The 27,988-nt window shown below is 61.1% G+C and overlaps 1 protein-coding gene across 4 annotated transcripts; it reads left to right on the top strand.

Moving 5' to 3' along the window:
- Window positions 1-27,392, top strand: ARHGEF19 (Rho guanine nucleotide exchange factor 19). Of its 4 annotated transcripts, XM_073316709.2 has the most exons (17): window positions 1-315; window positions 1,756-1,893; window positions 9,016-9,650; window positions 13,001-13,393; window positions 14,064-14,160; window positions 15,301-15,377; window positions 15,920-16,191; window positions 17,567-17,727; window positions 18,221-18,373; window positions 19,459-19,588; window positions 22,056-22,130; window positions 22,737-22,826; window positions 23,729-23,892; window positions 24,491-24,649; window positions 25,338-25,417; window positions 25,899-26,003; window positions 26,139-27,392. In XM_073316709.2, exons 3-17 carry the CDS (start codon window positions 9,041-9,043, stop codon window positions 26,294-26,296), a joined length of 2,724 nt encoding a protein of 907 aa, XP_073172810.1. In that variant the 5' UTR covers window positions 1-315; window positions 1,756-1,893; window positions 9,016-9,040; the 3' UTR covers window positions 26,297-27,392. The 4 variants fall into 4 exon arrangements, with proteins under 4 accessions (XP_073172810.1, XP_073172809.1, XP_073172812.1 ...); XM_073316708.2 differs by lacking the exon at window positions 1,756-1,893; XM_073316711.2 differs by lacking the exon at window positions 1,756-1,893 and having other exon boundaries at window positions 5-85.
- The last annotated feature ends 596 nt before the right edge of the window (window positions 27,393-27,988 follow it).

Here is a 27,988-nt window from a genome sequence, read left to right as displayed (position 1 = left end):
GAGCACAGACGAGGGATTCAGCAGCACACGCCAGCGGGGGCCCCAGGCTACCCGGAGCCAGCCCCGGCGCAGGCAGCTCCAGCAGGTGCCGGAGATGAAGCGAATAAATCTCTCGGCGCAGGGGGAGATTCGGGGCGGCTCCGGGCTGTCGCACGGCCGCTGAGGCGCCCCCCTGCTCCCGGCGTCCCCCTTGCCGGGGCCGCTCGGGGGGCTGGCGCAGGGGGCCCCGGGGGGCTGAGGATGGACCCTGGGGCGGTGGGGAGCTGCCGGGGAGCTGCGGCGACAGCTGAGGCCGGGAGCCGGCGCGCAGATGAGGTACCACGTCGGCCCTGTCCCTTCCCCTCCCTCCGCGAGCCGAGAGATGTGACCCTGCGTGGGGTGGGCGCCGGGCCCGGGGGGGCAGGTTCCTCCCTTTGTTTTGGATGCCACGTGCGGCCAGTGGGCGGGTGGCGAGGGCTACCCGGGAGGGGACGTGGGGCTGGACCGTGGGCTCCTAACTGAGTGCGGGGCAGCAGGACAGGGTGGTCCCGGGGTGGGGGCACAGAGCTGCTGAGACGGTCCCTGGCTCTAGGGAAAGGGAAGCCCCTGGGCTCAGTGAGGGGCGAGCGAAGGGGGAGCCGCGGGCCGGGCTGGGCGAGTCCAATCGGCTCCCACTGGCCTCTCCGGCACTGGCAGGGTTCAGAGCCCTGCCCCCGGGGCGAGCCGGGAAAGGAGCCTGGGCGCTGTGTGGGCGAGCGAGCTCCCGCGGGGGGACCCCAGACGAGGCGGGGGGGGGGGTCAGCTGAGCAGCGCGCCCCTCCCGGTCGGTGCCGTCCCAGGGCGCTGGGCAGCCGCGGGGGCCATTAACGACCCCCAGGCACGTTTCCCAGCTTCCAAGAGTCAGGGCTTAGCACCGGTGACCTCGCTAACCTCCTGCCCGCAGCTTCAGATGGATACGGGCCACTTGCCGTCCTAAGCTCCCGTGCGGCTTCGCTGCCTGCCCTGGGACAGCTGTGCTGTTCCACCCCCGAGGCAGCTGCATGTGAGGGACGGATACCTCCGGCCCCTCAGGCTCTTCTTCCTAGCTCGCAGCCCTCCCGTACAATGATCCGATTTTGTGGCAGCCCGCCGGGGGTACCGGCCAGGCTGAGCCTTGGCTCGAGGGACCGGCGCTTGGCAGCAGTGGGGAGGGGGGGGGGGACACAACGTGGCTCCTGTGTCTAAGGGGACATCTACACCCCTGGCTGGCTCGTGTCAGCTGCCTCGGGCTGCAAAACGGCAGGGTAGACGTTAGATCCAGAGCTCTGCGACCCCGCCAGGTTCCACCCTCCTCCCCCTTCAGAAGAGGCGATTGGGGGCAGCCCACCAGGAAGAGCCTGGACCCCAGGGAGGCCTCTCCCCACCCCCCCATCTTATGGACACGAGACTCCGTCCAGGTCAGAGGAGTTATGCCAGGGAGCCGTTTGGCGCCGTCAGAGCGACACTAGGTCCTTCCATGGACGGCTGGCAGGGTCGGAGATCTCAGCAGAGCCCTTCTCGCCCTGGAGCTGATGGGACCCAGGAGTCCTAGCCCTGGGCCACTGGTTGGCATCGAACCCATGTAAGAACCCGGCCATACCGGGGCCGATCACCGTGTGCCCAGGGCGCTGCTGGATCTTCCCCCCCAGCCCCGGCGCCGGCGGCAGAACTTGGCCGGTCGGAAGCGCCGTGTTGCTCCCTGATTCCACTTCAGGGGAACCCTCAACTCCATTCCGGGATTTCCCTGTGTCCCACAAGCTGCGGCCTGAACTGAAGTCAGCTGGGGAGGGGAGCCTGTGCCCGGCTGGAATATATTTTGCTACCAATCCCCACCCCTCCCCGGAGAGGAGAAGAACCCGGGCTGGAGGTTTGTGGCCGATGGAAGAACGGGGATAGGTGGGTTTTTCCTCTCCTGCTGGTCATAGCTCACCTTACCTGATCACTCTGGTTACAGTGTGTACGGTAACACCCATTGTTTCATGTTCTCTGTGTATATAAATCTCCCCTCTGTGTTTTCCACTGAATACATCCGATGAAGTGAGCAGTAGCTCACGAAAGCTTATGCTCAATAAATGTGTTCCTCTCTGAGGTGCCACCAGTCCTCCTGGTCTTAATTCCAAGACTGAGCCCCGTGGGCACCTTAGTTCTTGGGAAGTCGCCCGCTGTACCCCTCTCCTCTGTTAAGTAACAGGGAGCTCAGGTTGCCCAGGGCCACCTCGTGCCCTTCTGGAACATGGTGAGCGGCTAAACTTAGCCCTCTGAAAACTGGGAAATATGGAGTTAAAGAACACCCCATCCCCCTCACTCCCCTTAACTCTGCCCCCTGGAGCTGGCAACAGCGGCAGGGAATAGCTCAATCGGGGTGGTGCCATCCGAAGCCCTGAGTTAGGACTGGGAGACCGCAGTCGTTTTGGGTTCCACTGATTCGAATCGAATTCGTTTGGTGCAGCGGAACGGTGGAGGGATTGGCTGGCAGGGAGTGCACGTACCTGCACAGTTCCCGTAGAGACCCAACAGTAGAACCGAGCCCATGAGCCCTACGGGACAACGCCAAGCTTCTTCTGCTTGCTGCCTGAAAACCCTGCTTCAGGTCAGAAACCCTCAAGGCCAGGCTGACGGGCAGGGAACCTTCTGCAAGTCTGCCCCGAGACCCAGCACAGGGCGCACCAGGGTTTCCATTTTAACAGGGTGGAAAAGGTCTATGGAAATGCCACCTTGGGGGCTAGAGGATTGTCTTTAAATGCTTAGTTTGCACACGGCTTAATTCAGGCAATTCTATGGTCCTATTGTTTGATGTCCCATAGCTTGGGGGCGAGTGAGGGTTGGAGCCCACACGTTAGAAGAGCTGGAACGTTTTGGGGAGTGTGTGATCTTTGTAGGGGGCCTGTATCTCAGGAATGCCTTACTCAGACAACCCCAAATTTGGACTACCCTCCCCTGAGCCCTGATGAGGCATACTGAGTCACCCCCCCCACCCCCTTCCTGCAGCACAGCACCCCTACCATGGTGCTGGGACACTGGCTCCGAGTCCCCCCTGCTGAGTAACTTCCCGCAGCGCCCTGGATTTTCGGTGGGGGACTCACCTCCGGGTACCCATCACTGCTGAGTCTGGTGAGATCTGCCCTTGAGGATGGTGAGGGCTGGGAAAAAAAGCCTTTGCAAACTTCTGCCGTCTCCCTTGGCTCAGTCTCCCCTTCCCACCTCCTCTGTGCCCAGCTCCGGATCCTCTGTTGCTCCCTGTGTGTGTTCAGCTGCCATCCTGATCTTCTTTTTATCCCTTTGGTCCTCTCTCTCCCCTCCTGCCCTCCTTCCCTGGGCTTGTCCCTCCTCTTTGTCCTTTCCTGCTGCCTGGCTCCTTTTCACCTTCCTCGCTGACTCTCCCTCCTCTTCCAGCCCTGGCACAACTTGCCTGGCATTACATATGGACCACACACCTGCCTCTGGGGCGGGCTCTGGCAGTGTGTCTGGGCCCAGGGCCACCAGGAGAGTCCTGGGGAAGCAGGTGGCGTTCCCCTGCCAAGGTCTTTACTTTGATCTGCACCTGGACTCCATTCCTGGCTGGGCAGTAAACTCTATCCCAGCCTTTACCTATGACTGTGGCAGGCGAAAAGTGCTCCTGCCTGCCAAGCCCCGACCAGGGGCAGACAGGCAGCGGAGGCAAGGTTCTGTGATGAGCTTTTTGGTCTTAGCCCCAAGGCTGTGCCAGTCCTGGCCTCCCCAGCTTCCTCATCCACATCTTTTAAGTTTCTCTAGCACCTTTCGTCACAGTGCTGCCGAAATGCAGCCAGGTCTGGGGTAGGGCACAGACAGCATGGTGCACAGTTTGGGGAAGGAGTAATTTTGGCCAAGGACATCTCAGCAAATCCCATGGCTTATCCACTGCAGGGAGAGAGGACCTCGGTTTGGGGGTCTCTTCTGAAAGATCCCAGCAGAGCAAACTGTCTGGACCTCCCTGTATCTGCAGGGCAGGTGGAAGGGCCAAGTCAGACATGCGGGTGTTGAAGGTCTGGGGCCAGGTGCTGGTGAGTCCTAGGGAGTCACGCACTACATCCTTGTGAACCCGGTGAAATGGGCTCTTGATCTTTGGAAGGGTTTGAACCACTGAGCCCTGCACACGCTCCAGTGTTAACTGAATATGGAAGCAGTTAGTGAAGGGGCTGGATCTAAACATGGCCAGTCTCCACCTGTGCGCCGTGCTCTGCAGAGGCTTTGGCTGGCTTGGGGCTGTCCCCGGCAGATGGGATCCCCCATGTCACTGGACCAGCATGTCCTCCTTCCTCCCGGCTCTCTGTGTGACGGGATATCCCCGAATGCCTTGTGCCAGGAACTCAGCAGCCTCCGGGCTCGGCTGCCCAGTGAGCTTGGCTGGGACAATAAACCCTCGCTAAGTCCCTGTGCTCCCCACTGGCACCCTAGCAGCACTGTGGCTGCTCAGTGTGGTGGTGTGTGGACGCAGCTCACCGCATTGGCTGTAGCAGAGCCGGGGTGGCAGGTTGCACTGGCAGTGAGAACAGGCCCCATTCTGAATTCTCTGCCGCCCACTCCCCAGCAGTCCCCGGGGTCACGGTGCGAGGGTTCTCGGCCAGTCTGTGATGGGTGAGACCCGGGCAGCCAGGAGTTGGTTTCACCCTCCGAGCCGGAGGCAAGGTGACAAATGGAGCAGCCCTTTAGGTTTCCTTAGGTTCTTCGGTGTCGCCGAACCCAGGGCGAGCGCGGGTACTGTGAGCTCGCCCGTAGCAGCCTCCCGCTGTGCATGCAGAGGAGTCACCATTTCCCTCCTGAAAGTCCCACCGCAGTGTGGAAAGTGAGCCAGGGCGTGGCACTGGCACCTGGGGCACCTGGAATCTGGTCCTCGGTCTGCCCAGGACCTGCTGGGTCCCCTGGGGCAAGTCGCGTCCCCGCTCCAGGCCTCAGTTTCCCTGGCCCCGGTTGTCCAGTTAGCTCTTCAGGGTACGTATTTGTACAGCGCTTGCCACAATGGGGGCCTGGTCTCAGCTTGGAGGCTCCAGGTTCTGCTGTTGTACAGAGAATAAATCGCGGCATCTTGCCCACTGAAAGTCCTGATGCCAGGGGGACCCACCCCATTGACTGTAGCGAACTCAGACACTGGTTGCTTTCAGATCCCTAAGAAATGGGACCTAGGGTTAACCCGCCAGGGGCCATTCCCTGCGGATCCCAGCAGGGCAGCTCTGCCCCTCAGCTTGTTACCACGAGAAGCACATCCTGAAGGATCCTTCATCAGTAGCTTGCAAGGCTCCCAGGCCAGCAGCGAGGTCGAGAACCCAGAGCTGAGAGCCCCGTTTGGTGCCATTGGCTCTAACCTGACTCTGTGGCCCCCTGTGCCAGCAGGAACTGGGGGCCTAGCAAGCCTGGAAGGGGGTGGATGTCTCCTCGGGCTCCTGTTCCTCCGGGCCTTGCGGTGGGCTGACATCACCATGGAGGGACGCTCCAGCTCTTAAGGACAGGTTTCCCCCCAGGAGTTTCCAGAGTTGGCTGACTGGGGCTGGGGGGCCTGGCTGGGCTTGGCAGCACACATGGACCTCACAACCTGACACCCTCCCCCCCCCCCCGCCCACCTCCGGAGGCCCTCAGCAAAGCCCTGAGGCACTACGCCAGTTCTGGCAGGAGTAGGAGGGTGCCTGGGCCCTGGGAACGCCCGCTGGCTTGGCTCCAGCTCTGTGGAGCTGCTCCAAGGGCGGTTTAGAAGCCAGAAGCCTGCCCCTGTTTCCTTACCCCCAAGCCCTTTGGGACAGTGGAGATCCAAAGACGGTAAAGGGAGCACCCAGCCGCTGTGGCTGGCGGGGCCCATCCCAGGGGCGCTGTGTGGATTCGAGCCCCTGGGATCGCACTGGGAAGCAACAAGGGCAGCACCTGGTGCACAGGGGCCCTGTGCCAGGAGGGGACGTCTGTCACCGAGTCCCCAGGCGATGCTCTGGAACTGCTCCCCATGAAGCCAGTCAGGACTCTGGGGCAGTCACCTTCCTGTGAGCAGCCTGTCTGCAGGGCAAGAAGCTCACACAGCTTCCACCTTCCTGGGTCTGACCTCGGAGCATTCAGCATGCTCTGCCCCTCCGTGTGCTTCCCTCAGCGAGTCCGCCCAGGCGGGGTCCTGGGGAAGCCAGAGGGTCCTGCCCCCGAACTTTGCAGCCAGACTTGACTCTCAGCCAGCCAGTAAAACAGAGGTTTATTAGACGACAGGAACATGGTCTAAAACAGAGCTTGTAGGTGCAGAGAACAGGACCTCTCAGCTGGGTCCATTTTGGGGGGCAGTGAGCCAGACAACCCCGTCTGCACTTCACTCCATGTCACAGCCAGCCCCAAACTGAAAAACTCCCTCCAGCCCCTCCTCCTCTGGGCTTTGTCCCTGTCCCGGGCCAGGAGGTCACCTGATGCCTTCGTTCTCCAACCCTTTAGCTCTCACCTTGCAGGGGGGAAGGGCCCAGGCCATCAGTTGCCAGGAAACAGGGTGTTGGCCATTCTCTGTGTCCAGACCCCTGCACACACCTGCCCTCTAGGGCTCTGCAATGATCATACACCCTTATCCTACCCCCTAGATACTTAAGAACTGCCTAGGGGAAACTGAGGCACCCCCACACTATTCAGAGGAAACATTAAGAACAGTCCCACTTTGTCACAACACCTCACTGCCCTGCGGGGTCTGGGGCATTCTGCACTGGCTGCTCCCCATCGGGGAACAACCCAGTGAGAGCCGGCTCAGCTCGCATAGTGATGGCCAGGTCCATAGAATCAAAGAATCTCAGGGTTGGAAGGGAGGTCATCTAGTCCCACCCCCCGCTCAAAGCAGGACCAATTCCTAATTTTTGCCCCAGATCCCTAAATGGCCCCCTCAGGGATTGAACTCACGAGCCTGGGTTTAGCAGGCTAATGCTCAAACCACTGAGCTAGCCCTCCTCCCCAGCTACTTAGCCAGCATGTAGAAGGAGGGGGTTGTAGGGCGGTCCCCCACTGGGCTGTGACTGGGGACCTCCAGAGCTGGGACAGCCGGGTGCTGCAAGAGACTCCGACCTTCTGTGGTTCAGGTGCACACTGGGGAGCAGGTTACACTGGCCCTTGGCCACCTGGGGACCTAGAAGCCGCTGGGGCTCCTTACAGGCCCCTTAGACTGCGAACCGCTTTGGCAAAGGGTGGGTGCCCCTCTCCTCCCCACCAATTCCTCTGGGCACTCCCTGCTACCCACCTGCACCACGTCAGGTCAACTCCTCTCCCAGGCTCCTAGCATGGCCAAGCAATGGGGGAGCAGGGCGGGCCTGATGGAGGAGTGACCAGGGCTGCATGGCATCCCACACGCTGCTGGCATTGTCCCCCCTGCAGCTTCACGGCCAGGAGGGGACCCTGCGAACACAGGAGAGACCTTGGGGAGGGGGAGACTTGGTCCGACGCTGCCCTCTGAGCCTGGCAGGGAAGGACCCGGGTGGGCAGCCCTGCCATGGAGCGCTGCACCCTAGCATTTCAAGGGACGGTCAAGTCATTAGCCGCATTTTATGGATGGGAGAAACTGAGGCCCAGAAAAGTGAATCCAGCTCTTCCGCACCTGAGCCCCAACCACAGCTTGTCCAGTTCTCCCCCAGGACTGTGATCACAGCTGGGGAACTCAACCGGCTTCCATGGAGCTACAGTGAATGACACCCGGTGGGATCTGGCCCATTGGCTTCAATGGAGGAAGGCTGAGTTACACCAGCTGAGGATCTGGCCTTATCCTACAGCCCCTCTTAGGGAGCAGATCACGAGGAGACACGTCCATGTTCCCTGAGCTTGGCCCCCTGAGCCAGCTGCTCTGCTGCTCCCCCTGCACACAGCAGGAGAGCCCCAAACCCAAAACGACTGCAGGAGTTTGTGACTTGGGAGCCCCCCCGGGTGGGGGCAGCACAAGGCTTGGAGCTGTCAGGAAGCGGGAGGCTCCCAGGTTCCCTGGGGGTGGAGGCGGAGTTTGACACAGGGGAGCAGGGCAGCTGCAAATGCTGGCAGGTGTTTTTGTTCCATAGCTGTTAGCAGGGATCAGAGCCCTGCTCTGCCGGGCAGGGGTCTGTCTGGGTGGCAGTGAGGATGTGACAGGATGAGGGGTGCAGCAGGGGACTTCCCACGCGGGGGGGTGGGGTGTCTCTGCACCTATTGCAGCCCATGCCCCTGGGGGCAGGAAGGGGAGCTATCCCCGTTCTGGGCCCAGGCTCTCCCAGGAAGTGTCACCATGATGGGGAACAGTGCCGGGACCCAGGCGGTGGGGGAGCGCAGACACGCCAGACCCAGCCTGTCCCAGCAGGAGGCGCTGTGGGAAATGGTGCAGGACCACTGACGGTGCGGGCCTTCCCAGCTACTCCAGTCCCAGCCTCTCCCACCAGGAGGAGCTGCAGGGAATGGGGCAAAAGCAGCAGGTCTGATGGGGGACCCAAGTGTTTCGAGGGAGGGATACTTCAGTGCTTTGAGCATTGGCCAGCTAAACCCAGGGTTGTGAGTTCAATCCTTGAGGGGGCCATTTAGGGATCTGCGGCAAAAAGAAAATGGGGATTGTGCCTGCTTTGAGCAGGGGGTTGGACTAGATGATCTCCTGAGGTCCCTTCCAACTCTGATAGTCTATGAGTCTTGCTCGAGCCCGCACGGCAGAGGAGGGTCTCGAACCCAGGTCCGCTGCCTTGTAGGGCTGCCGAGCACGTGCTGATACGAGCAGCGGACAGGCCGGGACTTGGTAGCAGACAGGGAGTGGGGATGAAGGGTGTCATCTGGAGATGGGTTCTGAGATCCACTTGCAGGACAGCCAGATGGGTGCCCTGTTCCCTTCCCCTTGGGCTGGCCAGGCCAGCTGGGAGAACTGGGCTGTTTAATGGCTGCTGCAGACACTACCCTCTAATTGGGGGTGGGGGGCTGATCCCATTCGGAGACACCCCCCGTCACTGACCCAGTTAGCTCCCCACCTGCTCCCAGCCGGACCTCGGGGGGGATTTCTGGTCGTCCTGTCACCTCCCACCCCGTGCCTGACACGCTCCTGTTTTGCCTCCCCTACAGGTCTAGGGCAGGCCGGCCCTCGGTGATGGAATACCGCCCCCGGCCAGACTTCCAGCCACACCTGACATCGCTGCCCTACCAAACGGGGAGCCAGCGGATGGGGATCCTCACCGTGGGCGGGCCCCAGGCCCTGGGGGACAGGCCTTGCCGAACAAGGCACCATGTGGCCGTCTGCAAGCAGGAGAGTTTGTCCTTCGTGGAGCTGCCCAACCTCCAGCCTCCTAGTCAGGGGGACTTTAGTCTTGTCCCATGCTCCTCGGAGGGCCTGGGGCTCCCCATCTCCCACAGCAACCCCATGGACGGGCGGGGAAGCCCGCAGTTGAGCCCCGAAGGCTGGTCCCCCAGTCATCACAGCTACCCAGACTTCCACCCCAGGCTGGGCTGGATCCCAGACTCTGGGGTCCCCTTTGGAGGCGATGCTGCGGGTGGGGGCTCTGGGACTCACCCAGGGGCGGTGGGGATTGCTGCCCCCCAGGGATGGCAGGTGGTGAAGAAAGCAGACAGCTGGCCTCACGGCAGCTCCTTCGAGCTGCCCTCGCCTGTCCACGACGTCATCAGTGGGCCCACGAGCCCCCTGCCACTGCCCAAGTCCCAGGGGCAAGGATCCCATGGGGTGGAGAAGGAGAAGTTGGCCTGTGAGTATTGCGTGCTGGGAAAAGGCGGGCCTCATGGGGGAGGCTGGAGAGGGAGGGCAGGCAGAGGGGATCCATCTGGCAGGGCATGCTAGGGAGGAGGCATAGAGCTAAAGGCCAGAAGGGAACATTTATGATCTTCCACTCTACTCTCCGGTCATGCTCCTCCTGCACAGGGGTGAGGCCTGTGTTCGAACAGAAGGAGCAGGGGTCTAGTCCCAAGCTCTCCAGATGCAGGGGGTCCCTGCAGTGACTTAAAAGCATGAGTGCTAATCTCAGGGCAGAGTGTTAGGGCAGAACCCCCTGACTGGTTGTGAGTTCAATACTTGGATTTCACCAAGAAAGGATCAAGGGCAAACCCCTCCGGCCCTGTAACAGCCCTAACCATGGAGTCCCAGCCAGTCCCCGTGGGCACTCCGATCTGTCTTGCCACCCAGCTGAGTCTGCCTTTGTGATAGATGGTCCCTTACACTAAGGATCACAGCAGTACTCAGATTAATCCCAGTCCCAAAGGACCGGTCGCTTACCCCAGGTCAATAGAATTTTAGAGCCTACACCAAAAACAACATTTGCAGCCAGTCCTGTAATAAATGATCTGAAGATTTATTCTGGAGCAGTAGTTCTCAACCTTTTCCCATTTGCGGACCCCTAACAAACTTTGAATGGAGGTGTGGACCCCTTTGGAAATCGTAGACACGGTCTGTGGACCCCCAGGGGTCTGCGGCCCACAGGCTGAAAAGCAAAGACACAAGCCCTGTGTGTCCCTCAGGGCTAACCCAGGAGAAGCACTGGGGATCTTTTGCTTCTGCCCAGTAAACCTTGCCCCCTTTCCCCCCAAGTCCAGGCAGCATAAAGATACAGTTCCTTCCATTTAGGGCTTTTCATTCCCTTCCCCTCTTCTGCTCTGAGCCGGAAACTCAGCTAATGGGAGGAATTCACCTGCATGCCTCATCTTCATGGGGGGGAGGAGTAAACAACAAAGTCTTTTGTCTTCTTTAATGTTCCAGGCTAGTCCGCCTGGTGCGACGGGCCTTTGCCTTCCTCGCTGGGCAGACATAATCCTGCCCTGGGAGCCCAGCATTTCACACTCGTCAGTGTCTCTCTCCTCTCGGGCGATTTACACAGTCCCAGAGGCTCTCGCGAGGCAAACGCTCAAATACTGCCCTGCAATACGGGCTGCAGGCGTTCTACGTGAGATGAAGGCCGGCAGCCATGCACCAGCATTCCATAAAGTCGGAATGCTAAACACACTTAGATAAGTGCCTGTTTTAGCAATCCCAACGCCCAGGTGAACCAGACGGCTTGCAGCTAGGTAGCTGTCAGTATTCAGCTGAGGCAGGGGGACCGTGGGATGAGCTGGCACCTGGTAAGCGAGCATCACACCAGCGCTGGAATTGACCCCCCGCCAGAGCCTGGATGTGGGACCCCGCCAGGGACGCCAGTTTTGGTTGGACGTGTGCCTGGAAGTTTCATTGCATAACATAATACTTTAATTCCTGGGGACTCCAGGAGGCAAGTATAGACCCTATGGCAGGTGCTGAGGGGGTTTCTGGGAGGCTCTTGTGCAGAACCAGTCTCCAAACCTCTAGGCTGAGCTTAGGGTGGCCCCCTGTGCAGGGTTTCCCAGGGTTGTCCCTGGTTTGAGGTAGCTGCCCCGGTAAATCTGTCAGGGTCCCAATTCCCACTGCCAGGCCAGTTTTACAGGCTCAGGATCATCCCAGATGCCCTGCTGTTCTGTACCCCAGAAGTGGCAACCCCAGCTCCTGTGTTCCGTGCCACACCCATGCCGAGAGAGCGCCGCAGTGCGGGCACGGCAAACCCCTGTCAGTAAACGACAGACCACGGAGTCCATCAGCCCCTAGAGAGAGCAATAACTCGCTGTGCCGGATGCTGCAAAGCATTCTGGGATAGCATTTCTGCAAAACTAGCAAGCCCTGCCATGCTCCCAAGGGGCCTTGGAGGTAACGTCCAGGCCATGTTTGCAGGGACTGGACCTGTTCAGGGAGCAGATAAGAGGAGCTCAGTGAGCCGCAATCCGAAGTTTGAAACAGTAACACGCAATAGATCATATCACCTTGTTGTTGTCCTGGTCACACATGGCCCCCCGGAATATCCCCCCTTGGATAGTGCCCGCCGGGATCATAGGAAGGCAGCTGACCCTGGAAAATGCTGTTTATTTTCTTACTGTGCAGCGTCTGGTTTCTGACGGGGAGGACGGCCCAGTGGTTTTAGGGCCCTCGCCTGGGAGCCCCGGGTTCAGCTGGAACCCACTTAGCACTGCCACTGACTACGCAGGACCCAGAGTTAAATCCAGCTCCCTGGCCTGGCGCAGGGCTGCGCCAGGAGCAAACTCCAGTGCCCTCTCCCCAAGCTGAGCTGGCTCCTGCATGTGTGACAGGAGCAGAGGGCGGCGCACACCTCTCGGGAGGCAGCCCCTATGACACACAGCTGGGCAGATGCGCACTGCCTGCCATCTGCTCCCGCTGTCCAGGGGGAACAAGGCTGGAGGTGAAATCCAGCTGGCTATGTGCACATCACACGCCCTGGTGCCCCAGGGGAGACACAGTCCTGCCGTGCCAGGGTCCAAGGCCCAGCTCCTCAAAGAGCTTAGGTGCCTAACTCCCATGGGCCCAACTAATTCCATCTGGAAACATGTCTGTGAACAGTAACGTGCACACACGAGCCCACAGCTTTGCTTGCTGGTGCAACCGCACGTTGGCTGCTCGCTGCACCTAGAGGGAGGCCAGCCTGCCGGCTGGGAGTCAGGAGGCCCAGATTCTATTTCAGGATCAGCCATCGGCTTCCTCTGTGCCTCAGTTTCCCCCTCTGTAGAACAGGAAACATCCTGTCTCACAATGGGGGCAGAGGAAGGGGCAGCTGTGGGGCTTGATTCGCTGAGACCCCTGGCCAGAAGCTGCTGTAAAGGTCGGGCATTGTTGTGAAAACAGGTAGGAACAGGCAGAGACGGGCTCAGCATTCTGGGGTCCTGGGGGTGGAAGGTCACGCACATGCCTTGTGTGTTTCATGCTCCCTTCTGATGATTAATCCATGGAGAGGATAATAGCCTTCTGCTGCTGCCAGGGGGTGGAGCTCCTCCTTCAGCTCAAGTGGCAGAGGTCTGTGCTAGCACTCCTGGGCTTGAGCCCTACTGATGCCCCATGTGGCGGGTAGCACTGTGAGGCTGGGAAAGCTCCCAGCGCGGCAGGCCCTGAGTTCCAGGGGATGGAGCAGCCCCATGAGCTGTCTCCCCTGGGCAGCTCCGCTCTGCTGGACCCAATCAGCCCTGCTTCCACATGCCCCGCTTTCCTGCTAGCTGGGGCCCAATCCTCACCGTAGCTCCTCTCTCCTTCCAGGGAGGAAGATCAGGGTCTACTCCCCCGAGACCCTCAGTGACACGTCCCCCAGCCTGGATGGAGACACCGTTTTCCCAGGCTCCCCAGTCCACGAGGACGGCAGGTGTGCGGGGGAGCTCGCGCTGCGGGGGATGGAGCCGCTGGACCTGAGGCCAGCTCCTGAGGGGCCTCCCCACGAGGTGCCCGAGACACTGGACCTGGCGCTGCCCCTCTGCTCAGCTGGCCGGAGCGCCAAGGGCTTGGCAGAGCAAGAGAGGCGACGCTTCTCGGCCTCGGAGCTCATGAACAAGCTGCAGCTGTCTCAGCGCAGGGCCACCTTCTCCCTCAAGCTGGGCAAGTCTCTCTCTGCCAGGAGCGCTTCCAAGGAGAAAGGGGCTTGGGCGAGCCAGGAAGGTATTGGGATTCTCACACTGGGCTAACTGGTCAAACCGGTATGGTCGGCTTGGGGCCTTTCTTTCTTTCTTTCTTTCTTTCTTTCTTTCTTTCTTTCTTTCTTTCTTTCTTTCTTTCTTTCTTTCTTTTGACTCCAACCCCTTTACATCAAATGCTCTGTCCCACTATAGCGCCAGGTTAGTGGCTTTCATGCTATGGTGTACAGGCCTGTGGTCCTTGGTGCCCATCCTGGGGGATCTCCCTCCCCATCCACATTCAGTGGGGAGGTCTGGGAGTGATGATGGTGGGTCCACAAGTTCTCTCTCATCAAGTGGTCCCCCCAAATGAAGACGGTGGAGAACCATGTTCCTGGGAGGAGACATGGGCGGAAGGGGCACATCTGTAATGCCAGCTCCCCCCACCCAGCAGGGACCCCCTGAAAGCGTGAGACAGGGGTGGAGTCTCCATGGCCATGGTGAAGAGACTGGGTGGAATCCTGGGCCGCTGTCCCTCTCTTCCCCCATCATCGCATAGGTGCATGATGGGATTCTCCCTCTTCCCCTGAGCTGTTAGGCCTGTTGGAGGCAGGTTAGCGATGGACCAGTGGAGGCAGGGGAGGAAGGGTGCCCTGACTCAGACCCCAGCCCAACTCCTCCCTGATCAGCTGTGAAGCTGCCGTCCATCCTTGCAGGTAAACTGAATGGAAGGGAGAAGAGTTGCAGCAGCATGGGCAGTGATGGCCTCCCATCCCCAGAGTCACCCAGTGAGCCAGGGAACGTCTGGCCCAGGTAAGGTGTGCTGGGAGAGCCCATGGCCCTAGGGGGGTGTTCCCAGCCCACCAGAAGGCACAGGCTAATGGGCAGGCTGCAGGGATCTGGACCGTCGAGAGAGGGAGGATGGAGGAAGGTGATGCTGAGTTCCTTGGAGGAGCTGGATTTCCCAGGGCATGGGCTGGTGGGGATTGGGCTGCAAACCCAGTTATCGGTGAGAGCTGTGAACCAGACCCCAGACACCCAGCGCCACTAACTAAACTCAGCATCCTGATGGAGAAGGGGGTGAGCCCCCCTGGCATCTGCCCCGTGGGCCTGAGCCCAGCCCCACAATGTGGGGAGTGTGTCCCCCATTTCACCCACTGCAGGCCCGTAGGCATGTCTGAGCCAGGCTGGATGCCAAGGGGAGAGGCACACGAAAGGCGTTTCTCAGCCTCTCTGTTTTCTAATAATCTTTTATCTCTCTCCTTTTCTTTTCTTTTTTTTTTTTTTGAGTTTTTGATTTTTTTCTGAGGAAGTGAGCTGTAGCTCACGAAAGCTCATGCTCTAATAAATTGGTTAGTCTCTAAGGTGCCACAAGTACTCCTTTTCTTTTTGCGAATACAGACTAACACGGCTGTTACTCTGAAACCTTTGATTTTTTTAAGATCCTAAAATAACCAATAAATGATCCGCTCAGTGTTCACCTGGCGCTAACACCTGGCCCAATAGGCAGGCTCTGGCCACTCTGGTGTTTGGAAGCGGGAGGGAACACCCAGCCAGGACGGCCCCACCCTCCTTGCAACATGCTGATGGCTTTGCAAGGTGCATGTCGCACCCCTTGGACTGGTGTGATGCCTGTCCCAGGTGCAGGGCAATGGAGGAGCAGGGCTGTGTCCATAGGGCTGGGCACAGTGTCTCCACCTGCCGGGGGGTGGGGCGGTGAAAGTAGTGACAGCAGAGAGACCCTATCCCGCTGGCTCATTCCCACTGCCTGATCTGGGTCTGGGTGACACCTGCTCTCACTCCTGATCCGCACTGGGGTTAGTGAGCTCAGGATCAGGCCCCATGGTGCAATTCAGCCCTCAGGCCCTGATCCTCCACCCTACAAGTCAATGGGGGGGGGAGGGGTGCAGACTCCAGTCCTCACCCCCCACCTCCATGTGTTCCTCTCTGTAGGAGCGAGGCGGAGCCGGATAGGTGCCTGAGCGCTTTGGTCCAGCACGAGAAGCGGCAGTCGAGGTTCCTGCTGAACTGTAAGCAGCCAGCTCGTCCCTCCTGGGGGATTTCCCCTCTGCCTTTAGGAACCCACATCCCAGCTGGAGCTGTGCTCAGGCTGCAGCTGTCAGGACAGCCGTGCCAAGCCCTTTAACGCCAGGACAGGGGTTGCAGGTCCCCCACCCCCTAGCCAGCCAGCGAACCCCTATCTTGGGCATCTGCTGCCTGGTCCAGAACCAGCTGACAGCAGAGGGCACAGACGCCGGAGAGAAGTGCCTGCCTGAAATGGGCACAGAGGGAAGGAGCTGTTGGCCTGTGCCTCTGGCCTGGCTAGATGGCAGAGGGCAAAGCTGGCACGGACCCTCCCCTCCGCCCTTATGGCCAGGCCCCTTCTCCCCAACCCAGCCCTTAGACCCAGGCCAGTCCCCCTGCTCCTAGCCATAGTGCCCCCCCACACCCAGACCATGCCCACATGGGGTTACCCTAGGGCCCCCGGAGGGGTGTCCCATTTGCCCCGGGGATGGCGTCTCGTTCCCTGCTGAAGGGCCCCCTCGGCCCAGCTGACCCCTCCTCCCCCTAGCCATCCTGTACCAGGAATACAGCGATGCCGCCACCGCCCGGGAGATCCAGCGGCAGCAGCGGGAGGACGCCCAGGCGGCGGAGGAGGAGGAGGAGGAGGAGAAGGAGGAGGCCGACCTGGCACAGCCCAAGCCCAACCTGTCGCCCAGCAGCTCCTTCTGTTCGCAGCGCTCGTCCCGCGGCTCCACCTTCTCGCTGTGGCAGGACATCCCGGATGTGCGGAGCAGCGGGCTGCTCAGCACCATCAGCCTCCAGGAGTGCAAGCTGCAGGAGGTGAGGGGGGGCCGGCCCCCTGCTCGGAGTGTGGGCACCGTGACGCAAAGCGTTTCCCAGCGCTTGGCCAGCCACCGCCGACACAGAGCCAGGCCTGGCACTTACTGGGCATCGTCCCCGCCCCGGGGCCACCAGGGCTGGCGGGACCCTCCTGGGCCAGCGGGTTCCTCCCATAGATTCCATTGTTCTTGGGCCCACGGTGTCCGTTCGCTTCAGTCGCCCTTCCCCCTCCCCGGGGCTCCCCCCAACGCATTCACAGGGCCATCACCAGCACTGGGATAGCAGGGGGCTGCGGGTCAGGACTGAGGGGCACTGGGAGCTGGGGAAGGGGGGAGCACAGGGCTGGGATAGCAGGGGGCTGCGGGTCAGGACTGAGGGGCACTCGGAGCTGGGGAAGCGGGGAGCACAGGGCTGGGCTAGCAGGGGGCTGCAGGTCAGAGCTGAGGGGCACTGGGAGCTGGGGAAGGGGGGAGCACAGGGCTAGGATAGCAGGGGGCTGCGGGTCAGGACTGAGGGGCATTGGCAGAGCTGAGGGAAGGGGGGAGCACAGGGCTGAGCTAGCAGGGGGCTGCGGGTCAGGACTGAGGGGCATTGGCAGAGCTGAGGGAAGGGGGGAGCACAGGGCTGGGCTAGCAGGGGGCTGCGGGTCAGGACTGAGGGGCATTGGCAGAGCTGAGGGGGGGGAGCACAGGGCTGGGCTAGCAGGGGGCTGCGGGTCAGGACTGAGGGGCTGAGGGAGGGGGAAGCCCAGGGAGACACAATGCCACTGGTGCTGCATGCCCTGTCACAGAACCCGTGCCCTCTCTAGGGTGGCCAACTTTCTCATTAGTGAAAACCAGACACTTAGCACCGGAATCTCCCCCGCACCCGGCTCCACCTCTTCCCCGAGGCCCCACCCCTTGCTCCATCTCTTTCCCTTGAGGCCCCACCCCTGCTCCTCTTTCTCCCCCCCCGCCCCCACTGTGGCTCGTTGCTCTCTCCACCACACTCCCCCTGCCAGCTGAGCAGGGCTCTAAGGGTGGAGGGGTGACTGGGGCAGGGTGGGGGAGGGAGAGCCGGGCTCTGGGATTTGGGGGGGGGTGAGTGGGGCAGGATAGGGGAGCTGCTGGTACCCCTCTCCACCAGAGCCATTCCTGAGTGCTCCGCCAGGCTCCAGCAGCAGCTGCTGCTCTTCCCACCCCCCAGTGGCGGAGGCCAGTTACTGCAGGTAACCGCACTTTTAGTGTCCGGTCAGCCCTGCCGACTGGACACTGCCAGGTTCCCTTTTTGAGTGGCCGCAGCGTGAGGACGCCCTGGCAGAGGAGGAGGAGGAGGCCGCCCTGGCGCCGCCCAAGACCAACCTGTCGAGGGTTCCCCCTCGCTCTCGCCCCGGCAGGCCAAGTTTGAGCTGATCACCTCGGAGGCCTCCTACATCCACAGCCTCTCCATCGCGGTGCAGCACTTCATGAACTCACGGGAGCTGAACGAGTGCCTGGGAGCCCAGGAGAAGCAGTGGCTCTTCTCCAAGCTGCCCGAAGTGAAGGACGTCAGCGAAAGGTCAGCTCCTCCCAGGGGATGGGGCCTTTTGACCTCCTGCAAGGTGCTATTGGGGAGCGGGGGCGGGGGGGGGTGAGACAGGAGCGAGCCGAGAGGCCATTTCAGGTGACCGGGGAACCCGGTTCAGGCTCTTCTCCCTGCAGCTCTGCCCAGCGCCCTGGTCCGGGGGGCCCAGGTTCTGGAGATGTTGGTGCTCAGAGCACCATGCGGTTGTGGTGCAGGCTTGTGTTGCTCTCGGGCGCTGTCTTGCAGCCCCATCTCAGGGTCTAACACCTTAGTCCAGGGCTGTGGGGAGCTGAGGACCCTTCTCCAGACAGGAGGGAGACCATTCCCAGCGACGCTGAGATAGAGCCGGGGCCTCGAGCATCCCCGGGCGTGACCAGGGCAGCGGCATCACGCCCCCACCCAGTGCTGGGAAAGGCCAGCGGTATCCTCGGGGCCTCAGGTTCGCCTGCCCGCTAAGGCCCCGTCTCACGCCCTGGCTCCCCGGCAGGTTCCTGCTGGAGCTGGAGGAGCGGCTGGAGGAGAACATCCTGCACTTCGACATCTGCGACATCGTGCTGCGCCACTGCCCGGCCTTCCGCCGGGTCTACCTGCCCTACGTCACCAACCAGGCCTACCAGGAGCAGACCTACCAGCGCCTGCTGTGCGTGAGCCCCACGCCGCCCACAGGCCTTGCTGCTCCACAGCACCGCCCCGGGGGCCACGCAGAGAGGAGAGCTGAGCGGGGAGCTCTGGGCTGGGGGGCCAGTGAGCAGGCGGGGGGGGGCTCTGGAGTGGGGGGCCAGTGAGCAGGTAGGGGGAGCTCTGGGCTGGGGGGGGCAGTGAGCAGGCAGGTGGGGAGCTCTTGGCTGGGGGGCCGGTGAGCAGGCGGGGGGGGCCCTGGAGTGGGGGACCGGTGAGCAGGCGGGGGGGGGGGCTCTGGAGTGGGGGGCCAGTGAGCAGGTAGGGGGAGCTCTCGGCTGGGGCGGGCGATGAGCAGGAGGGTGGAGGAGCTCTGGGCTGGGGGGGGCAGTGAGCAGGCAGGTGGGGAGCTCTGGGCTGGGGGGCCGGTGAGCAGGCTGCGGGGGCTTTGGAGTTGGGGGCCAGTGAGCAGGTCTGGGGGAGCTCTGGGCTGGGGGTGCTGGTGAGGAGGTGGGGGGGAGCTTTGGGCTGCGGGGGCCAGTGAGCAGGTGGCGGGGAGCTCAGGATGGGGGGCTGTTGAGCAGGCATGGGGGAGCTCTGGGCTTGGGGGTCCCCTGTGTCCCCCACAGCCTCCTTCCCCCTTCCCTTATCTCTATGTGTCCAGCTCTGTCTCCTCTTAGCTCCTCAGGGATTTGGTCCATCAGGGATGCAGGACGGTTCTCACCAGCTTCCCCTTCCCACCACCTCCCTCCCTGGCCAGTTCGAAGGCTCCTGTCACGCCCAGTCCTGGATCCTGCTAGTTCCTGCGGGGATGTCTCCTGGAGTGGGGGTGGGGGGGCCCTTGCCCAGTGCCAGGCCCTTCCTGTGGTGACAGCTCCTGGAGAGGGCCCTCGGGTGCTTCGATGGAGAGCCCTGGGTGCGTCGTACAGGCTCAGTGCTTGCTTCTGGCCTGATCCAACAGCCCACTCATGTCAGTGGAAAGCCTCCGCTAACTCCGGTGGGCTTTGGGGACCCGGCTGGGTGTGCTGCCCCTGACATCCCAGGAGCCTCTGCCCCTAGCACCACGGCTCTGGGGACTTGTTAAAATTCCTGTCCACATTGTTCCAGGCAGGACAATCCTAAATTCCCAGGGATCCTGGCAAAGCTGGAAGAGGGGCCAATGTGTCAGCGCTTACCTCTCACCTCCTTCCTCATCCTGCCCTTCCAGAGGGTCATGCGCTTGCAGATGCTGGTGGAGGTGAGCCCCAGGGTGGGGGGAGAGGGGACCAGGGGTGTAATTGGAGAGTATCACTCCAGCCAGAGCCAGCCTGGCATTAAAGGGAAGTGCCCTGAATTATAGGGCACCACACTGCAATCTAAGGCCTATCTCTGCCACTGACTCACTGTTTGCCCCTGGGCATGTTGCTTCCCCTCCCTGTGCCTCAGTTTCCCCCCGTCCCATGCAGATACCCTATCTTTGTGAAGTGCTTGGAGAGCTGCAGCTGAGGAGGGCTCAGTGTGACTTCATGGCCTGTTGTTCGGATTCTCTTTGTATTGTTATTACTTGGGCCAAACTCCCGATGGGCTCCCTGGGGGCTGCACCCGAGTGACAAGCGGAGCTAAGCCATTGTCAGAATGGCAGGATATCCCCCAGAGATTGTTAAAACCCACGTCATGTTTTGTCACCAACCAACAGTGGCACTACATTGGTCCATGTTAGGCGGTTTCACTTTGCATCTCTCATGCCGAGCCCAGGCCTGCCGTGTTAGCAACCCAACAATACAGGGATTGCTTAAAACCTGCTTGCAGGGCATTCAGGCATTTCTGCTGTCTAGCTTTCTCTGTAGCCCAGAGATCAGGTTCCCCCAGACCTCCGGGTAGGCATGTTTTAAGTGCCTTACAAGGGCAGCAAGTGTCATTTTACGGATGGGGAAACTGAGGCACAGAGGGGGCGATGTGGCTTGTCCAAGGCCAGGAAACTCAGGCTGAATCTGCCTGATTCAGAGCAGGGTCTCTGGCAACTGTGGTGAGTGCTCTAACCACCCGGCTTCTGGCTCTTGTGGGGTGGGTCTCTCCCTCTCTCTCTGAACAATTTCAGCTGTGATCCCAATAAGAAACAGGAAATTTTTTTGAAACCTCGAAAATTGTCACAGGATGGGAACACCCATGTCCCGCCAAGCTCTGTTATGAAATCTTCCCCCAGCTGTCAGCAAACATAACACGATCGCGAGCTGTCGGTGCTGTTGGGTGACAATGGGACAGAATAGCAGAGGGAGCCACTTTCTTCCAACACTGCACAAGGAACTCTCTCTGCTTCCCTGGAGAGCTTCTGCCTAGGGCTTCCCCCGTCTTAGCCCTGCCTGATGGCCTGCTCCAGATATAAAGAAACAGCTCCCAGACTGTCCCACGTGCTGCTTCCCACAGGCCTAGATAGCCGAGCCACAGGCTTGTGGCAGCAGCGGCCTCTGGGATTCATGGTTAGACCAATGGCGTGAGCTGAAGGGTTTCAGAGGCCTGGGATGTAGGGCACTGGTGACCTCAAGTGGCAGACTGGAGTCAGTGTACGCCACCCACCCTCCCCTCTCCCTTATGCCTCACTCGATCCACACACCTTCTGGGCTATCCCTTTCTTTGGTACCAGGTCCCTAACTCTCAGTGTCTGGCAACGAACTCCCTGCACTGGCTGCTGCCCTGGTGCTTAGAACCGGTCCGGAGTACTCAGGGAACCAAGGGAGGCAGCGTGGCCCGGTGGATAGAGTGTTATTAATAACCTGAGTGTTATTCCCAGCTCTGCTATTGCCTCGTTAGGTGACCTCGGGCAAGTCACAGCCCCTTCGTGCCTGTTTCCTAGCTGTAAAATGGGGGTGAAGATACTGATCTCCTTTGGGCTGTGCTTTGAGATTTCCTGATAACGGAGCTGTCTAAGAGCTAGCTATTATTGTTATTCAATGTGCAGGAGAGACCAAAGCCTCCATGGAAAGCTACCGATTTGCACTGAACCCTGATCAGACACTCTAGATTGCCACGAGATTTCCCCAGCTGCCTGGAGCTCCCAGTACAGGGGTGGGAGGGCCCAATATAAGCCCCCCAAATACTGTAAAGTGTTACCCACATGGCCAGGTACTGTGCCCGGGACCAGGACTGTTATTAAATAGCTCCTAAGCTGCTTTTTAGAACAGACTGGACCCCGTTCCTCGTGGCTCTGGACGGGGCGGACAATCACTGGCACCAGAGTGAGAGCGGATTGTTACCGCATGGATTTGGCAGGTTTTGCCATCACTTTGCCCTGGTCTGTGTTCACCAGGAGGCCAGAGCAGAGCACAAAGGGCCCTGTAAAGGTTTGCTGAAGGGGCAGGGTCACAGTGCATCGGGCTCAGCCTACACCAGCAAAGTCCCCTGCCACGGAGAGCTCACACTCGCACGAGGGCCCCGTTGTGCTACCGAGCGCCTGTGCTGAGATCACCGAAGTCCCCCTGGATTCACAGGGCGCCAGCCGAATTCGACCTCAAACACGCTACAGGTCTGAGTCTGTAGCTCTGGTATCAGCTGGTGCCATTGACCCATTCTGCTCCTGGGGCACTTCCCGTTGGGTTCATGCTACTGATCTGTGCCCCCGGTGCTGGTCAGGACTGCTGATCTCTGGTGCTGAGGTGTTTGGCTTGGGACTGACACCCGGGGCATCTGACGCTTCTTAAGTCGATACGTTTTCTGCCTCCTGCTTGCAGAACATCCTGAAACGCACATTGCAGGGCTCCCGGGACGAGGCCACGGCCACCAAGGCCTTCAACCAGCTCAAGAAGGTAACTGGCGAAGGCTAGGAAGCGCTTTGAGAATGGTATAAAATCTCTCCACGTGGGCTGCGAGGACTGGGCTGGCTGGGGGGAGAGCAGGATGGGCACTGCTTTGTCTCCGTGACTGGAGCTGTGTGTGTGTGGGGAGGGAGGGTGTACCTTGGGGCCTTTCTGATTTGGGGATGTGTGTGACTGGGACAGGTGTCCTTGCAGGGAGAATTGTGGGTCCTCTCTGTTGTCTTGGCTCAGATTCTCCATGACACTGAGTAGTAATGTGGTGCGGCACAGAGGGGCCTGTTAGGGAATCGCTCACACCTCGGCAACACCCTGGCCATTGGCATAGGTTAGAGCAGCTTTGGGGCAGCTCTAACTTCCACCAGCTGGCAGAAACACTCCCCCCGTCCCCAGAGGACTGTGTGCCATCCGGGACTGTCTGGAGCCCAGAGCTTTATGGGGATGACACCGGGGCCATTTCTGCTGGCTCTGCACCATCTGGGAGCTCCCTTGTCCGGGGGAGATTCTCAGCTGGCCGGCCCTGGGGGCTTTCTGGCCCCTCTGCACTGGCTGAGTGCAGATTCGGCGTGGTGGTGGCTAACGGCTCCCTCGCCTCCCCAGCTCGTAAAGGAATGCAATGCCAGCGTCCAGTCCATGAAGAGAACCGAGGAGCTCATTCATCTGAACAAGAAAATCCACTTTGAAAGTAAGGTGAGCACGGGGACTCATCTGGGGGAAAGGGGAGGGGGGGAGAGTCCTCGGAAAGCTGGTTCCCCCCAGAAAGCAGCGAACCCAGGGAACACAGACCGGACCCAGAGAACACAGAGAACACAGACCGGATCTACCAGAGAAAGCACAGCCAGGGTGTGTGCGTCTTGGGCCGGGTGCGTCTTGGGCCAACTCCAGGGACTGCGGGAGCTACCAAAGGGGCGAATCAGCCAAATCCTCAGCTGGTGCCAATCTGTGTCCAGTGGAGAGAGACAGACGTACACCCCATGAGGATCTGGCCCTGGGCTCTGAACAGGGTGTGCCGCCACCCAAAAGTGTTCTAGACACAGACACTTCTGGGTTCAATACTGTGTGAGTTCGACAGGGTGATGCTCGGTCAGCCCTGCCTAGGAACCCAGGCTCCAATAGGTTTAAAGTCCAGTCTCATAGCATGCAGGTGATGGGCTCTGAGTTCACATGCTGACTGGATGCCTCCTCCATATGGCCACCTATTCCGCCATGGAGACACCAGCTTCCTGCTCAGAACTGCCCCCAGAGCTGCTACCTCTGCAGCCATCTGCACGGGCCACTGCTGCTCCTGTGACCAGAGCCCTTCGCGCTCTGTATCTTTCACTGACCCCCCAGCCACTCCCACTCCCGCCACAGCCAGAATAAAATGTAAAGGGCTCCCCATCCTTACCGAGCCCCAGGCTTCAGCTGAGCCACTGGGCTCCACCAGCCAAGCTCCTGGTGCAGCTGCATCATGGGAGGTTCACGCCATGGCCAGGCCGTTGGACCATTGATGTGTCGTGGGCTGGTGATCGTTGTGTCTCCGGGATGGAGCCTTACAACACCCTCCCGGCTCTGACGTCTTCTTCTCCTTTCTGGGCCGGGGCCCTCGGCAGATCTTCCCGCTGATCTCGCAGTCGCGCTGGCTCGTGAAGCATGGGGAGCTGGTGGAAGTGGACATGCAGCTCATCAGCGCCCTCGCCGCCAAGTTCAAGCTCTCCACCAAGATGGTGTCTCTCCACCTCTTCAATGACTGCCTCTTGCTCTCCAGGAGGAAGGAGTGAGTGGCGGGGCGGGGCGGGGCAAGGCGAGCTGTGCAGGGTGGATGGGATAGTCCTGCGGAGCGTGGGCCTAGCTGGCCTGGCTCTCCTCGGCTGGAGTTCACGCGTTGGCCCCCTCGCACTCACAGGGCCGGAGGAGCAGAAGGGGGCGGTGCGCTGTCCTCCCAGCAGTGGGACGAGAACCTGGGCTAACAGGCTGTAGACAGCTCTCCTTCCGGGTCTCCACTGGATGCCCCACTCACAGGTTCCCCTGTGCTGGGAGGAGAAAGCAGGCCACAGCTCGGGAGCAGGTGCTTGAGGCTCCCCATTCACCCTGCGGTCGGCGCTCTGAGCCCAGACAGGTTTGTGGCAGTTTCTGGCCCGCAGGGGAGAGGTCCCGGCGGAGTCTGGGGGATGTGTGGCCTGGGCCCGTCTGTCATGCTGGGCAGGCCCCAGGGTGAAAGCCGATCCTGCCCGTGCCTCATTTCCCGGGTCCCTCCTGCACAGGAGCAGCGTGTCCTGCTCCCCAGGCGTCAGCACCTGCCACGCACCGGCGCTGAGCAGCGGGCGCTGCTGCCCCTCGGTCACCGTCTCTCTCCCTTTGCCCGTCTCGCCCAGGACGGGGAAGTTCGCGGTCTTTGTTCACGCCAAGATGCCGGAGCTGAAAGTGACCGACCTGAGCAGGAAGCTTCACGGGGTCCCGGGACAAATCTTCCACCTCCAGCTCTTCGACAGCCAGCGGCTGAAGCACCAGGTCTTGCTGCGGGCACAGACCGAGTGAGTGCCCAGTGGGGCAGGGCCGTCTCCATGTGACACCCCCAAACACCCCAGCCCAGCTCCCGAGGGGAGGGGGAGAGAAGGCTTCTTCTCGCTGTCACCTGGCTCGGGGGAGGGTTACGACCAGCCTGGGACGGGAGCCCTTATTGCCGGCTGGCTGGTGGGGACCTGGCCAGCGGAGAGCCAGCATTTCTGGGGAGCTCCTGCCGAGCGATGGCTGGGGAGCTGTCTCTCACTCCGCCAGCGGGGGGCCTGCGTAGCCCTTGAGCAGTGTCAGTGTCCCAGCAGCGGGCACAGCTGACATGGGCACCAAGCCGCATCCCCCAAGCCACCAGGCTGCCAGATAGGGGGGGACCCAGCTGGCTCTGGAGGTAGGCTCACCAGAGTGGGAAGCATATAGTGCCCATCAGGGCAGCTCCACAGGACTCCAGCAAGGACCAGAGCTGGTCCACAGGCTGCCAAGTTTGGCCCTGCCCCCAGGACTGGATCAGAACCATCCCGGAGTTCTGGGGCATCAGGATGTGGGATTTGGGTTTGGCCTGTGTGGAGATGGGTGACCTGCTGCCGATTGGGGCTCTCCCCAGTTCTGAGCCTGTTCAGATCAGGGGGGCGGTCTGGGTGACTCTCTGGGAGCCTCGTCTGTCCTATCGGGCAGGGCTGGGCTGACCAGCTCCGTCTGGCCCTGCAGGAGTGAGAAGCAGCGGTGGATCTCGGCAATGGTCCCCTCCAGCCCCCAGACGGACAGGGAGCATGTCACCAAGAATGCAGGTACCCCTGAGAATGCGCCCGCCCCCTTCCTGCCAGGGCTTGAACCCAGCAAGGGACCAGCCTGGCTGCAGCAGGATCTCGGGTCCCAGGGGCATGACCCTGCTTTGGACATGACAGCTCTGCTGTGACTTCTGGCTTCTGTCCCTCATCCCTGGGTACTCCCCTGCCCCAAGCACCTAGCATCCAGGTGCCCCAATCACACACAGGTAACATGGTGCCATGGAGCAGTCAGTCCTCTGTCAGGCCAGCGCCAGCCTCCCCGTTTCTGGAGTCACGTGCCCCTCACTGCTCCCAGCAGAGCTCAGGCAGGGCTGGACTGGCTCAGGGGGGATGTGTCCGGCCACATCACTAGGGAGATTTTGTCCCCGGTGGAACCTCGAGGGTCCCAGAGTGGGTAGAAGCAGCCTTCCCTCGGATCCCAAACCCCTGCCCCGGGGTCCCGGGCAGTACGTGACCCTCTGTGTCTTGCCACTGCTTCCAGACACCGCCCAGGTCCAGTGTATCAAAGCCTACAAGGCCCAGGAGCACGACGAGCTGACCTTGGAGAAGGCGGACATCCTGGGGGTCAAGACGAGAACCAGCGACGGTGAGGGGCCCTGGCTTCGTCTCTCTTCTTCTCCCTCAAGCTGCCCTCTCCAGCCCCAACACCGCAGTGGCTGGCAGGCTGGGCAGTGCCCCCCCCCCCCGCCCCCAGGCTAATGTTTCCTTCTCTCCCGCACAGGCTGGCTTGAGGGGATCCGTCTGTCAGATGGGGAGAGGGGCTGGGTCCCTCAGGGGCACGTGGAGGAGATCACCAGCCGGGGTGCCCGGCTGCGCAACCTGCGTGAGAATGACCGCATCAAGCATGCCACGAGCAAGCTGGAGGAGGAGCAGGCATGAGCCGGCCCAGGCGCCGGCCAGGGGAGACTCTGGGAACACAGTCAGAGCCCTGCGTCGTGGCAGGGCGATGGGCAGAAAGGTGGGGGCAGGACTGCTCCCGTTGCTAAGGGGCTGCTGAGCGAGCATCCTGGGCACACCCACCAAACGGCACCAGGCGATGGTAGCAACAGGCTGCGGCTTGGTGGATGATCTGCCGCGGCCTCCACGCTCCCCGCTGCTGGCTGAAGCTCCAGGGAGGGAATGAGGCCCTGGGAACCCCCTCCACAAACGGACCTGCTGTTCTGTGCTCTCTACACGGTTTCCTGGGAAGGTGGCACTGGCTGCCCTGGGTGGGATCCTGGCCTGGTCCTCATAGGCACGGCCGGCTGGGGGAACCATCTGGCAACGAACTCTCTGCCCTGGCCCCTGTCAGAAACAGGCTACTGGGCAAGGGGGACCCTTGGTCTGACCCAGTGGGGCTGTTCGTGTGTTCAGGCGCCACCCACCCAAAGCATCATCTGCCTGGAGGGCAGGGACCAGCCAGGCAAGTGTCTCCCCAGCTGGAATGGGCACCTTGTGGGGGGAGCAGCGCACCATCTCCATGGCCCAGGCTTCTCGGGGTAGGGTGAGGGCAAGTTCCTGCTGCTTCCATCCTGGGCCAGCGTCACACGAGGGAGGAGGGACCCCATTAGTGATCCCTGGAGCTGCCCATTCTTCGAGGGGGGTTGCAAGGCAGGGGGTCGCCTCCGAAACAGCATCGCCAAAGCCGGGCTCCAGGCCCCTCCCCTTCCCTGTACTGCTCTGCCAGCCCGGGCACCGCTGGTGCAGGACGCTGCCCCCGGCGCTCCCTTGCGATGGCCTGGGGAGGGTGGATCGGCCTCGTTGTCATGGCAGGGGACAGCCACGGCTCCCTCCACCACGGCCCGGCCCAGCTCTTGCCTCGGCCTGGAACCTCTGCCCATGGCTGGCGGGTCTGCAAAGGAGCCAGGGCGGAAACAGCCCCCGCTGACGTCTCACCCTCTGTTCCAGCTCGAACCGAGCCGAAGGAGGAGGGAGACGCCGGGAGAGCCGGAGACCCGCTGCAGGGGCTGGGTTTGCACAAGCCGCGCATCAGTAAAGGCCTTAATTCACTGCACGGGTGTTTCTTTCACGGGTTCCATTGGGCCGCGCCCACTGCCGGGCTATTCCGCTCCTGATCCCCGCCTGCCCCAGCTCTGCTGGTGCCTCTCAATGCCGACCCGCAGCCCCCCTGCTGTTCCACTCCTGATCCCCACCTGCCCCAGCTCTGCTGGTGCCCCTCAATGCCGACCCGCAGCCCCCCTGCTGTTCCACTCCTGATCCCCGCCTGCCCCAGCTCTGCTGGTGCCCCTCAATGCCGACCCGCAGCCCCCCTGCTGTTCCACTCCTGAGCAGCTGCCCCCGCCCCAGGTCACTCGCTTTTGCCCATTGGCCCCCCACATGAGCGTGATCTGCTTGGTTATTTAGCACTTGCTTAGCCCAGGCCTGGCAATCACCCACTACTGAGGGGTGCCAGAGAAGGTGTGTTGTTGGGAGGGGCCTAAACCATAGAAGAAGAAGAAGATTAGGGTTGGAAGAGACCTCAGGAGGTCATCTTGTCCAACGCCCTGCTCAAAGTAGGACCAACACCAACTAAATCATCCCAGCCAGGGCTTTGTCAAGCCTGACCTTAAAAACTTCTAAGGAAGGAGATTC

Source organism: Lepidochelys kempii, chromosome 18 (genome assembly GCF_965140285.1).
Source record: "Lepidochelys kempii isolate rLepKem1 chromosome 18, rLepKem1.hap1, whole genome shotgun sequence".
Classification (NCBI taxonomy): domain Eukaryota; kingdom Metazoa; phylum Chordata; order Testudines; family Cheloniidae; genus Lepidochelys; species Lepidochelys kempii.
This window is presented reverse-complemented; position numbering and strand designations above follow the sequence as displayed.